This window comes from Lynx rufus, unplaced genomic scaffold, assembly GCF_022079265.1.
Source record: "Lynx rufus isolate CCGP_SWC_20201006 ecotype Redwood Valley unplaced genomic scaffold, mLynRuf1.p SCAF_1, whole genome shotgun sequence".
Classification (NCBI taxonomy): domain Eukaryota; kingdom Metazoa; phylum Chordata; class Mammalia; order Carnivora; family Felidae; genus Lynx; species Lynx rufus.
In genome coordinates, this window is record NW_025814823.1 from 123,208,742 (window position 1) to 123,223,380 (window position 14,639).

The 14,639-nt window shown below is 39.3% G+C and overlaps 1 protein-coding gene across 1 annotated transcript; it reads right to left on the reverse strand.

The window, feature by feature from the left end:
* Positions 1-340: 340 nt before the first annotated feature.
* CUNH5orf46 (chromosome unknown C5orf46 homolog) lies at positions 341-11,019 on the reverse strand. Its single transcript, XM_047074611.1, has 4 exons — positions 10,950-11,019; positions 5,464-5,472; positions 5,160-5,295; positions 341-389 (listed from the first exon to the last, which is right to left on the reverse strand). Exons 1-4 carry the CDS (start codon positions 11,017-11,019, stop codon positions 341-343), a joined length of 264 nt encoding a protein of 87 aa, XP_046930567.1.
* Positions 11,020-14,639: the final 3,620 nt, after the last annotated feature.

A 14,639-nucleotide genomic window follows, 5' to 3' on the forward strand; every position in this document is an offset into this window, starting at 1 on the left:
GATTTCAGCTCAGGTCATGATCTCACAATTCATTGGATGGAGCCCCACATCGGGCTCTGTGCTGTCAGCTTAGGATTCCCTCTCTCCCTCTCTCTCTGCCCCTTCCCTGCATATGCTCTTGCTCTCTGTGATCTCTCTCTCAAAATAAATAAATAAACATTTAAAAAAAATTGAAAAAAGAAACGAAAGCGAAAACAAACCAAAACAACCCCGCTTTTTCTGCTTATAAGTAGGCATGGGGGTGCCCAAATCAATTGAATAAAATAAGACAGATCCTTTTTCTTTGTTAAATATTCTATTATTTTAGTTGTAAATTGTAAGTTAAGAATCACCTGGGAAGTCACTTTGCAGAATGTTCTCCTTGTTTATCATCAAATTCCATAAATCCTCTTGAAAAATAAAAGAAAGAGAAAAAAGTGGATTATGATTGAGATTAAGCAAGAATATTAGAATGATCACTAGAATGTCTTATAATGTTTGAGCCACTATTTTTTTCTGCAGATTTTCCTATGTCATAAATAAAATAAGATTTAAGACTTCCATAACATTTGTAGTTTGCAAGCTATTTATGCATGATTATCTCTTTCAGTTTGCCAACAAATCTATTCATGGGTGTCTATTCACATATAAATTGTATAAGACAGATATTTTGGTGTATTTGTTTAGTAATATATCCCTAGTAACTAGAACAGTGCCTGGCATATAGTATAAATGAATAGATGTTGGAATTAAATATTAAATAAATAAATTAATTTTCATCTCATATGGTATATGAAAAAACTTCTAAAGCTCAAAGAGATTAAACAACCTGTCCCAGACACATGGCTGATAAATGGCAAAGCAAAGTCTAAAACTGGGATCTTCAGGATCTGAGGTTAGTATTAGAACCATTGTACTGAAAAGATAAAGATGATTAAAATGTGGCCTGTGAGGAGTTTACAGTCTAGTGGAAAAAATAGACACAATCAGATACAAGTAATTTAAAACAACTAGAGGGAAAGAAAATCGATGTGAAAGTTCCTACAAAGCATAATGAAATCCAAAGTATGAATACCTGCATGTTGTAATTGTAGGGGTCTGTGATGTCTTCATAGAGCTTGTCTTTGAATTGGACTTTAGAAAATGATTAGACTTTCTGGGTAAACAGAATGGAGTTGGAGTTGGGGACCAGACCTTGTTGGCAGACGGAAGAGCCATGTGCAAACATGTTAGGGGTTTATACATACATGACCGGTTCTGAAACAAATCATTTGTCATTAGGGGCATCGGGTGTTTGACTTCAGGAGTGAGATATGCAATTGATTGGCTTCAGGGAAGAACATTTAACAACAGTTGAATGCATTTGTTCTGATTTTGTAGGCTGTGGAAATTCAAGAAAAATGTTTCAAGAATGACGGTGATGGAACTTAACTTGTGTTTTTACTGTATAACTCTGGTAATAAGTAGAGGATGGTTTGCAGTGAGGACAGACAGAAACGGTGGAACTCACCATAAATCTAATAAAAAGAACTCAGTAAAGAGGTGATGAAGGACTCCACCAGGCCAACTGGTCAGTGGAGTTGAAGAAAAGGAATGATACAGGAGAAAAATTTAGAAGTAGAATATTCAGCAATGTGATGAAGGTGGTGACAAGCAAGAAAGATCCACAAGGACCCTGAGGTTTCTGGATTCCAGGTGGGTGGGGATGTGACATGTGAGGAGATAAGGAACATGTGAGGAGGAGCAAGTTTGTGGGGTGATGGGTTTGGGGAGCAGTTGTAGCAAGCAATTAATCATTTCAGTCTGTAGCTCAGAAAAAAGAAGGCAATAGACATCTGATTTTGGAAGTCATTGGATTCCAATACTACCCATGTGAAAACCCATGCAGGTTACATTTGGAGCTTTGAAGAGAAATATTTAAGGGGAAGATACATAAAGAAAAGCCCTATAAAAAGAATGAGAAAGAGTGGCTACAGGTAGGGAGAGAAACAGGAAAATGCCATGTCATGGAAACCCAGCAGGTGAAGGGAAATTCACAACAATTGGAGCCTTGGGGGGGGGGGGTCAGAAGAATTAAGAATATGTATATTTTTCAGAACAATGGTGACCAGAATCCAGTTCACATGGCTCTAAAGTAATCCAGAGTGGAGAAGGTGAGCTATTGTATTCACTGTCCTGAAAGCACATATCTAGTATTTTTACATGCCTGACACACTACTTAGGCATCAAGATATGGAGTAAATAAAGACAATTCTCATCTTTATCAAGTACCCCATTCCTGTCATTCTGTCTTTCTACTCAAATCTCACTGAGTCTTTTAAGACCCAAATTGCATCTCATCTTTGCTATAAACATACCCCTAAGCGTCCTGGTATCAACTACAGCTCCTTTCTGTAGAAATTGCCTGTGATGTTTTGCTGACATTTATCTTATTTAGCATATTAGTCATTACTGCTTTTGCTGGGTCATCATACCATAAGGACTGCAAATCTTTGAGAAGGGATTTACATTTGAGTTTTTTCCTTCAAATTTCTGCCCCTACTTTGTGTATACTAAGTGCTTAGAAATACTTCTTGATGATCTCCTCCCACTCCCCATCCCCATCCTATCTATGGTCTTCCCTTAGACAAAGGACAGCTAGATTTTTCCCCTGAGCAAGGACTGCTATGTCTTCCAACAAAGATCCCCCAGGATTTCTCAGTCAAATTGCAGTAATAGGTTTTATATCTGATCCTGAAGATACCTTTCCTTAATTAATCAATTCAACAATTATTCACTAAGTGCCTCACTTAACCTATAAGGTACTGTGTTAGAGCCAGAAGCTAGTTAGATCTGGTCCCTATTTTCATATAGCCACATGATTGAAAATAAAGGTGGTGATATTTGTTATAATTGCACTATAATTGCACAAGATAAAGTAATAGAAAACTAGGGAATGAAAGAAGATAGTGTTAATAAGAGTGATTATAGAATTGTTTTCTGAGGAGGTGACTTCTTAAGTTTATAAATTTTGAGAGAGAGAGAGAAAGAGAGAGAACGCCAGCAGGGCAGGGGCAGAGAGAGAGGGAAAGAATCCCAAGCAGTCTCCATGCTGCCAGCACGGAGCCCGAGATCACGACCTGAGCCAAAATGAAGAGTCGGACACTCAACCAACAGAGCCACCCAGGCGCCCCTCTGAGGAGGTGACTTTTAGATGAGCTGCAGGACAAGCACTAGCTACAAGAGAAGGGAAGAGCCTTTTAGGCAGAAACGAAAGCAAGGTCAGACAGCCTGAGATGGTTTTAAGTTCCAGAAACAGGAAAAACATCATTTACGTAGAAAACAACGAGGAACAGAGAAGATGGTTGAAGTGGAGTTGCTGTTCCTGAACCCTGAGCTGACAGCAAGCAGTTCTCCAGTATTTCCAACAGTGAGCTTCCGGGGTTAACAGAGAATAATAAAAGCAGTATTATTTCATGTCTGGGGAATTCCGCAGGGAAGGAATAAAAAGAAATATTGTTTCAACTCCTTGCTTGCTGTTGTTTTGATTTACAACAATAGGAATTCAGCTTGAGTGTAATATGTACTTTGTACATAGTGGGCGTTGCTCCTGCTTGCTTGTCAGTTTCTTCTTGTTTACATTAACAGTCATTGTAACTCAGCAGTTGCAAAAGCAACCACAATAGAAAAATAACAATGCAAAAATAAATATCTGTGAGTTTCAATAATTTGTGCATAAGGATGGTATGCAGAATCCTGCCCATCCACATGATAATATATTGGTCTAAGCAGATCACAGATTACAACATGGCCCCTGATGATTTCTAAAGAGAAGTGATGCTTAATCTGTTATTGGTCATAGACCCCTTTGAGAATCTAATAAAAGTCAGAAGCATTTTCCTTAGAAAAATGCAAAGATGCACACTTACACAAAATGTGAATAAAAAAAATTTGTGCATAATGATGGTATGCAGAATCCTGCCCATCCACATGATAATATATTGGTCTAAGCAGATCACAGATTACAACATGGCCCCTGATGATTTCTAAAGAGAAGTGATTCTTAATCTGTTATTGGTCATAGACCCCTTTGAGAATCTAATAAAAGTCAGAAGCATTTTCCTTAGAAAAATGCAAAGATGCACACTTACACAAAATGTGAATAAAAATTTAAAGGGTATGCAGACCATCAAGGCCCAGCATTGTAGTCCAGAGCATTTCAAAATTGATGGGATATCAGAATTAGCAGAAAGCTTGTTCTCAAGTGTACCCTTAGCTTTGTCCTAGGAAGACACAAATGGGATGAAGGAAAACTCATTTTGTATAAATTCTCCAGGAGAGTATAGACCACACATTGTCAAACTCTGCTTAGGGATCTAGGAAGGAGAGAATTAGAGGCAGAGACTCCATGAGGTGGAGATTGAAAGCACCTGGCAATTCAGAACAAACTGGATCCCAGAGAGCTGAAAGTGGGGAGATTACTGTGGGGCAAATAAGAACAGGGTGAAGTAGATGTGAAAATCAGAGCCTGTGTAGACTGGAGTAAGATGTGTTAGGAGTTGTGTGCAGGGGCTCGGAAGCAGGTGGAGAACATTGGGAAGATTATGGGCTGTATGCGCTGCCACCATGGCAATCCTTCATGATCAACACTCGTATGAGAGGTTCTCCAGATTGTCTCTGAGGAGAGATCAGCTAGTCTCTCTAACCCTCTTGAGTTTCTCAAACTAGAAAATAAAGGCGGGACTCACCACATGTATCACTAATGAACACATCACTACCCACCACCTTTCACCAAAGAATTACAGTGCCTGCCCTGGGTGGGTCCTTTATTCCTTTAACTTTACAGATGAGGAAACTGAGGCACTCAGCGAGGGAGGGCCTTGCTCAAGGTCACCCAGCCAAGTAGCACATGTGTCAAGACCAGAACCTGGCATTCTGTTCCCTGGTCCAGTGCACTTCCTCCTTCCTACTTGGTCTCGAGATTAAAAATATTTTACAGAAGCACTTGTTGGAAATGCGTACACTCCAAAAGAGTTCAGGGAAATTCATTCAGATGCAAATATATCTCAAGATAGGGCAATACTTTTCAACTCAAATAATACATTGTCATGCACCACAGTTTTGTTTCTCATTCATTTTAATGCAATGCGGTCATTACCAACAGCAAACTGGACAAAAGCAAGGTTTGTCACAGTGCTTACGTGCTCCTCGTCATGGAGCGGAGGATGAACTCCACTGCATTCTCAATGATCTCTGTGCCCAAGAGGTTTAGGAATTTTGGAAAATCTGGCTCTGTTTTTTTGTCTGAGTCATCTGGCTTGTCATCTGGTTTGTCATCTGAAAAACAAAACAGAATCTCAGAAGTGATTTTCTGCAACAAGAAAGGGAAGCCTCTTTTCTTTGAAGGGAACCCTTAGACCCCTTTTTACCCCCTTTCATTAATTATACAGCCTCGTACAGTTATATTTGTTGAACATTTAATGCCTGCCTGGCCAAAGTGATCACATGCATCATCTCAGTTGTTCCTAAAAACAACAGGTGTCGATACTTAGGTAGACATTGATTTCCTTTCTGGTTGAGAAAATTGAAGCTCATGGAAGTTAAGTAACTTGTCCACAGTTAAGCAGCCAGTTCCAGCATTGAAATACAGAATGCCCATTTTAATGTACTTTTCTCCATGCAATCCCGGCAAGCGGTAATGAGAATAATGATGGCATAATAATGGGTAGCATTTGTTGAGCATATACCTATGTCAGACAAGCTAATATGTTGTTACATCATTTTATTCTCACAGCAGCCCTGTGAGGTAGGCAAAACTCTTATCTCAAATTAAAGTTCAAGAAGTGGAAGTTGAGAGAGGTTTACGAGCTGGTTCAAAGTCACAGAGTTAGTCAGCAGCCAAAACAGAATTCAATCCCATGTCTGACTAGTACTAAAATCTGGATTTGTAAGCACTCTGTGCAGAACTGCATAATGCCCCCCCACCTTATTAATGATAGAAATATCTTTGTTTCTTTATATTGTCTAATTTTTCTACCACAGAGATTACTTATAAAATACAAGTTATCAACAACAAAAATGAGCTGAATAGCCTTTGACGGCAAAGCTATGATCTAACCACAAGTGTAAGATTGAAAGTAGAATAATAAGGATGATGACAAGGAGAAATTCTATCATTTGTACATCATTTTATAGTTCTGTTAATAATGACTTTGTAAATGCTGTGTGATTTTACCCTTGACCAGTCTTACGAGGGATGCAGTTCTTAGTTCACTGGACTAAGAAACTGAAAGGATTAAGTGACTTGCAAGAGACCTCGCAAATAGCAAGAGAAGATGGAACTATAAATTCAGGTTTCGTACCCTTAACTTTTAATCAGGTGCCTTTTGCAATGAGGACCAAGGGTCCAGGAAGTGATGTTGGTGACATGCAAGTTCCTTTGGGGCGTTTTGGCTTTGCTTAGTGGTCTCACTGGTTCAGGAGATTAAAAGTAATGGAAGAGTGGCAGTTAGTAGCTTCAAGTGGACTCCCCTCTGGACGCTGGTGCCAGGATAAAGTGGGATTTTTGTCTTTTAGTTTTAGTGTAGCCTCACACATAGTGTTGCCAGATTCAGTAAATAAATATACAGGATACCCAATTAAATGTCAGATACACAACAATTTTTTTTAATTTTGGTATAAGAATGACCATGCAATATTTAGGTCATATTTAAACTAAAATTGTGGGGCATGTGGGTGGCCAGTGGGTTAAGCGTTCGACTTCAGGTCATGATCTCCGCGGTTTGTGAGTTTGAGTCCCTCATTGGGTTCTGTGCTGACAGCTTGGAGCCTGAAGCCTGCTTCACATTCCGTGTCTCTTTATCTCTCTCTGCCCCTCCCCTGCTCACTCTCTCTCTCTCTCTCAAAAATAAGTAAATATTAGAAGATTATTCATTGTTTATCTGAAATTCAGATTAGACTGGGTGTCCTGTATTTCACATGGTAACCCCACCACAAGTTTTGATTCAAAGAGTTCCAACATCTAGGCACTGTTTCCCGACTCTGAGTGAAGGAGACATAACTAGCTTTTAGTGTGGAGGCTGTCAAAAATTATGTTAGAAGGCTTGCATCTGTATTGTATCCTAAAATAGAAACTCTTAGTCAAAACATGTAGGAGCACCAGACTGGGACCTATAACCAAAATCAGTATACCAATTACCAAGTACTTATTCATTCAGCTGTTAATGTTTTCATTCAGTAAGTATTTTTTTCAGCTTACTATTAGGTACATAGCATATGCTAAGAGTTGAGATATGAATGAACATACTAGACATGATCCTTACATAAAGTGCAGGGCCACCTCAGTGACCAGAATTGCTCTGTTCTCATCACTGGAAGAAGGAAAGATAATGCCAACTGAGCAGGTACTGGGATTGTGTTTTCATGATGTGCCTTAATCTTTATTTAGTTCAGTGAAGGTATTAACAGTTTTATAGAAGAGAAAACAGGTGCTCAGAGAAGTTAAATGACTCACCTAAAATCACACATCTAGAATGTGGTTGAGCCAGGGTTTGAACCTAAATTGTTTTAACTCCACAGAGCACATTATCTACATGATATAATACTATCTTCAAGCAGTTTCCCCTGAAGACATTTACCAGGTACAAAACAGCAATTCCTTGCATGAAAAGTGAGTTCCTTTTTCCCATGTTGCTATATGGTTACTTGCATAATAAGTTAATTTTATTGACTTTTTATTTTAATACGACACAAAATGCTAGCCTGTCAATATGCAAAGAGCAGTTTGGAATATGTGTGAAGATTGGATCATAGGCCCCAGTCCTTGAACCACATCTATATTAGGAGGTTTTAGAGTATGATGGACCATATGTTTTGGAGTCCTGTATACCTGAGTTTGATTTTTGTCTTCAACAAAAAAAAATCCACCATGGAACCTTGCACACAATTCTTAAATACTTTGTCTCTCAATTTATTCATTGTGTTATTGTCAATATTGAAAGATATTTTATATATCTTTCACATGTAAAATATCTATGAAATGTGTATATATATATGTATATATATATGTATGTATATATATACGTATATATATACACACATACATACACTACTTATCACAGTACCAGGCCCAAGGTAAGTCCACAATAAATGCTTGCTGTATTATCATGAATATATATTATATATAATATAATGGGTGCATATATAATAAATTATATATAATATATAATAATGGGTACCTATATTATGAACTATAATAATATGTTAATATTAATAATAGTAGCAACAAAATGATTAATATTAGCTTTTTTCTGTAGTGCTTTAGGAGATTATGAAAATTTAAAAAAGTGGTTAAAATATTAAGAAAATTGAAAATGTTGAAAAACAGAAAAACAAACAATAAAAATCAAAGAAATTTGAAATACTGTAAACAAACTATTAAAGCTAATAGCAGAATATTTTTTCTTTTCAAATATAATATGGACTGGCCTTTATTTACATTAACTACTTGGTTGAGTTTTTCAGTCAATGTAATTATAAAGTTCTGAAAAAAATACAGTGCTGCTGATATTTGTATAGTATTTATTGTTTACAAAGTGATTATAAAGGCATATTCATTTGACCAGGTGAAGTTGATTGTTGTCCCATTTTACAGATGAAGAAACTGAGGTTCAAAGCAGTGAACTGATTTAACCAGTTTTAGGGTTTATGAGAGACAGAGCTGGGGACTGGTCCTTAGGATATAAATCTCACCTTTCACTTTGCTGTGTTGATTACTTAAGGAGTTGATGGACGCGGTAGTGTCTGAGGCCACCTCTTTGGTAATTCTGTTATAAATCTTTTTTTCTTAATTTTTGTTAATGTTTTATTTATTTTTGACAGAGAGAGGAGAGAGGAGAGAGAGAGAGAGAGAGAGAGAGAGAGACAGAGTACAAGTGGGGAAGGGGCAGAGAGAGAAGGAGACACAGAATCTGAAGCTGGCTCCAGGCTCTGAGCTGTCAGCACAGAAGCCCAACGTGGGGCTTGAACTCATGAACCATGAGATCGATCGTGACCTGAGCCAAAGTTGGACACTTAACCAGCTGACCCACCCAGGTGCCCCTGTGATAATTTCATTAGAGTGTGTGTCTGTATATTGTGCTGGTGGACTGTGGGTGGCTGAGGGTGTTGAGTTCTGCCAAGTTACATTTAGAAAAGCAAAAGGCTCTGTTACTAAATATTTACACTGGCTTTGTTTTCTGACCTATCCTTCTGAATTGAGACCAGTCAAGAGCTCACCATATTCTGCAGGCCAAAAGTAATGAGAATTTTGCAAGCTGCCTTGTGGTCCCCTATATCCTTGGAACGGGCATAACAGAAGTAAGCATGGGGCATGTGGGTGGCTCAGTCCTGTTAAGCATCTGAGTCTTGACCTTGGCTCAGGTCATGATCTCACTGTTTGAGATCAAGCCCACGTCAGGCTCTGTGTTGACAGTGCTGAACCTGTTTGGGATTCTCTCTCTCCCTCTCTCTCTGCCCTTTCCCTGATGTTGCTCTCTCTCTCAAAATAAATAAATAAATATTAAAAAAATAAATCTTTAAATAAGAAGTAGGCACTTAATCATAACGGACAGAATGGAGGGACTGGGGATTTCAGACTCAGGCATGCCACGTCTACCTGTGTCTATGCCCAAGTGACTTTCCTTCTGCAAGTTTTGTCTGTCAGCCTGCCAAAGGAGCATGATAAAACTTGGCATTTTTACTTAAGAGGATTATTATGAGAATCAAATGAGATAATATGTGATAACAATGGCAGTTAATATTTATTGGGTGCTTATTAGGGACCAGATGTTTTTACAGTTTTTGTCTCTAATTTTCATGATAACTTTATGAGAAAGTTAACTATTGATATTCCCTTCAACGTGTGAGGCCCAGACAGGTTAACTAACATGCCTGAAGTTAGATTTCTGATTAATGGTAGAACCAGGCCTAGGAGTCTTACTCCAGAGTATACATTTTTTTCGCTCCAAACATTATTAGTTAGAATCATCAAAAAATAAATTCCCCTCCCGGCTGTCAAGAAATTTATAATATGATAGTGTCACGGTATCACATGACTACATAAGAAAAAAGGTCATTCCAAACTTCATTCATTCACTGAGGATAGAGGCTGTAATTGAAGCACATTTGAATAAAAATCCTTTCTTTTTGTTAGAAGATCTGCCTCTTGGGGGACTTTAACACTCCACTTACAGAAATGGATAGATCATCTAGACACACGGTCAATAAAGAAAACAAGGGCCCTGAATGATACATTGGATCAGATGGACTTGACAGATATATTTAGAACTCTGCATCCCAAAGAAACAGAATATACTTTCTTCTCCAGTGCACATGGAACATTCTCCAAGATAGATCACATACTGGGTCACAAAACAGCCCTTCTTAAGTATACAAGAATTGAAATTATACCATGCATACGTTCAGACCACAATGCTATGAAGCTTGAAATCAACCACAGGAAAAAGTCTGGAAAACCTCCAAAAGCATGGAGGTTAAAGAACACCCTACTAAAGACTGAATGGGTCAACCAGGCAATTAGAGAAGAAATTAAAAAATATATGGAAACAAATGAAAATGAAAACACAACAATCCAAAGCTTTGGGATGCAGCGAAGGCAGTCCTGAGAGGAAAATACATGGCAATCCAGGCCTATCTCAAGAAACAAGAAAAATCCCAAATACAAAATCTAACAGCACACCTAAAGGAAATAGAAGCAGAACAACAAAGACAGCCTAAATCCAGCAGAAGAAGAGAAATAATAAAGATCAGAGCAGAAATAAACAATATAGAATCTAGAAGATCTGCCTCTTGTCTCCTAGTCCAGTGCTCTTTCTGCATTGCCCACAGTCCCCTCCCCCCCTCTCCCCTTTATGTTCTGGAGCAGTGCTGCCACCTCCCTGCAATCCTGGCTGACAGTGCACAAGGTATGAGCTGCGGTCAGAAGCACTTACCTGCCTGGCAAGTCAGGATTAAGACCAGTAGTCCCAGGACAATCGTCAGCCGTAGTGCTGAGACAGCCATGCTTGTAGCACTGGGTATCTGTGCAGATAAATCATTCAGATGCACCCGAAGACTTCCTCCATTTATAGGGCATTTATAGGTGACATCACCTGCTATGGAATTTAGGTTGTTGCTCAAGATATCTGCGCAGCTTGCTGTTGGATCTCTACTGATGAACCCTGCCCTGTCTTTTAAACCAAAGTTTTTCATATAGGGGAAGAAAACCCCTGTTGATTTTTCTACTGTGTATTTTATAAACAGCACTGGAGTAACTCTTTTAGAGAGACTTCCAGTGCCAGCATTGATGATTCGATAGTTATCAGGCAGAGTTACAATGCAGGGCCAGGGAGGAAGCAACAAATCAGATTGGTGAGGTGTGCCTCCTCCCCTATCCCCCTCCCTGTGCACTCTGCTTATTTTCCCATCCTCTGAACTAATTGCTTGTCCGCACATGGGCACGCCCATTCACACCCTCATGTCTTTACCTCATGTTCTTTAGTTTTCCCTGGACATCCTCCCCATCATCTCCCTTAGAGCATTTCTACTTATTCCTCTGGCTCAGGTTTACATGCCCCCTTCCCTGGGAAACCTTCCTGATGATGATGATTCCACCCCACTCCAGACTCTATCATTTGCCTTCTAGAACCCTGGCATGTTGTTTGAGAACTAAGTATTTGAGTTCTCTTCTTCTTTGGTCCATGTATCAAAGGGCAGAGTGTTTTATTCACTCCTGAGTCTTCAAGGGGCTTAGTATGGATTTTCTAATTGGTCTCAGCTTTGACTTCATGTCCTTGGGAAGCTTGCTGTGGTTCTTCCCGGCAGAGGTGGACACTCTGCTCTGTGCCTGATAGGTGTGTGTTTACCGTCTCCACCAATACGCTGTAGGTTCCTTAGGGTCAAGACTATCTTCTTCAGAATTGAATACATGTCACTCAATGCATGTAGCAAACATTAAAAAAAGAAAAGAAAAATTTTTGCACTCAGTGAAAAGGAATATTGGGATTGAGATGCTACTATGGATTTCGGGTGCAAAATACTATCCCTATGGAATACAAGCGCTCAATGGGGTAAAATTTGGTTCAAGTCTATATGACATTGGTTATCCTGATAACTGCTAATCCTGATAATTTATCCTGATAAATTTAGTTAATTGGGATGAGGCCTTAGTTTAGGAACTAAATAAACTTCCTAAACTTAGAGATTGACCAAAACATATACACTGTGAGTATCAGAGGGCCCTATCATATTAATTGAGGTGTGGAAACCGGAGGCTTGTCTGATGTCACAGAACCAAGGCTAGGACATAGCCCTCTGACTCCCAGGTTAGTACTTCCTGCAAGGCAACACATTGCTCTTAAAAGCCATCAGGGCTCTGCTTGGACCCTTCCAGGTCTCTCCAACCTATCTTCTTAAAAAGACTCTGATCCTGTTTCTCCTATGCAAGGGGTTGTGATCTAGAGATAGTAGTCCGTAGTAGGAAGGTTTCAAAAGTTAGATTTATGCCTTCAGAGTCACTACTTAAGATTGAGCATTGTGCTTGTCCTGTAGTGTTAGTGGGAAAATAACACTCAAGCTTCCTCTGTTAGCCATGCCATCGGCCCCGATATGTGACTGTATTCACATGGGAAGGGCTAACATTGCCTACTGCTTTGCACAAGCTTTGAGCCCTCAGGGGGCTCTAATTCACCATAAGAACACTGTACAGGCGAGGGGCGCCTGGGTGGCGCAGTCGGTTAAGCGTCCGACTTCAGCCAGGTCACGATCTCGCGGTCCGTGAGTTCGAGCCCCGCGTCGGGCTCTGGGCTGATGGCTCAGAGCCTGGAGCCTGTTTCCGATTCTGTGTCTCCCTCTCTCTCTGCCCCTCCCCCGTTCATGCTCTGTCTCTCTCTGTCCCAAAAATAAATAAACGTTGAAAAAAAAAATTAAAAAAAAAAAAAAAGAACACTGTACAGGCGAGCAAAGACTGAATATTGTAACCTGGGAGAGAGGCCTGGGAGAGAGCTTTTGAAGGATACCATCTAAATGGGCATGCAGACAAGTTCCTGACTCAGCTTTCAGTGGTCTGGTGTCAAGGAAATAACACCACTTTCAGGGTCAGGGTAGCTGGATTCTATGACTGTCAGTGACTCATTGTGTGATCCTGACTAAATACCTTCTGGTCTGATACTCAGACTTTAGTCTGATACTCAGTTTGCCGTGCTTTTTATCTCTTCTGTTGCTTTATTCCTTTTAGCTTCAGATTTCAGTTAAAATGCCTCTTTTTTGAGGAAAGCTGTGACTCTCTAATCTGAGATCCCTCTATCATAATCTTTTATACACTCTGTATTCCTCCTTCTTTTTTAAAAAAAGTTTTTAATGTTTATTTACTTTTGAGAGAGAGTGCAAGTAGAGGAGGGGCAGAGAGAGAAGGAGACATAGAATCCAGAGCAGGCTCCAGGCTCAGAGCTGTTAGCACAGAGCCCAACACGGGGCTCAAACCCACAGACCTCGAGATCATGACCTGAGCCAAAGTAGGATGCTGAACCGACTGAGCCACCCAGGTGCCCCTGTATTCCTCCTTCTTAGCATTTCACTCGTTTGTTTGATTATTTAATGTCTCTCTTCCCAGGAGATGTTAAAATCCAGGATGGAAGGATTCTGGTCTATGTTGTTCACTGAGACAGCTCTGGTTTCCAGAATAGTACCTTAAAGTAGAAGATACCCAACAAAAGAAATGAATCAAAGAATAATTTTGAGAAAAGAAGCCTGGCCTTGTGTGATAGTTTTATCAGTTAATATCTGTGATGTTGGCAAATGATTGATGCCACTCAGTTTCCTCATCTGTAAAACTGGGACATATTATAATTTGTGCCTATTTGTCTGCACTATTTAAGGATATAGGAGATAACAGATAAAATACCTGCTACGCCATAAAGAAACTTTATTTGTTTTCTCAGTTTTATTGAGATACAATTGACATACATCACTATATAAGTTTAAGATGTACAGCATGATGGTTTGATTTACATGTATTGTGAAATGATCTCCACAACAGGTTTGGCCAACATCCATCTTCTCATAGATACAATGAAAAGAAAGAAAAAAGGAAAAAAAATTCTCCTTGTGATAACTCATAGGACTTATTCTCTTAACTTTCCTATGTGTTATAGTAGTGTTGGTCATAGTCACGTTGTATATTATGTCCCTAGTACTTAGTATAACTGGGAGTTTGTATGTTTTGACCACCTTCCTCCAATTTTCCCTCACCCAAGCCTCTGTCTCTGGTAACCACAAGCCTGATCTCTTTTTCCTCTGAGTTTGGTTTTTTTGCTGGTGTTGTTTTTTAAATTCCACATATAAGTGAGATCATACAATAATTTGTGTGACTTACTTCACTTAGCGTAATGCCTTTAAATTCCATCCATGTTGTTACAAATGGTAGAATTTCCTTGTTATTTTTTATGGCTGAATAACATTCCACTGTGTGTATATTTGTGTGTGTGTGCGCGCACGCACATGTGTGTGTACAAAACAACCTCTTTATCCATTCATCCTCTGATGGCCAGTTAGGTTGTTTCTATGTCCTGACTATTGTAAATAAGGAGCTTTCAATGTGTGCCATGTATATATATTTTTTAATTTTGCCTCTTTATTTTGAGAGA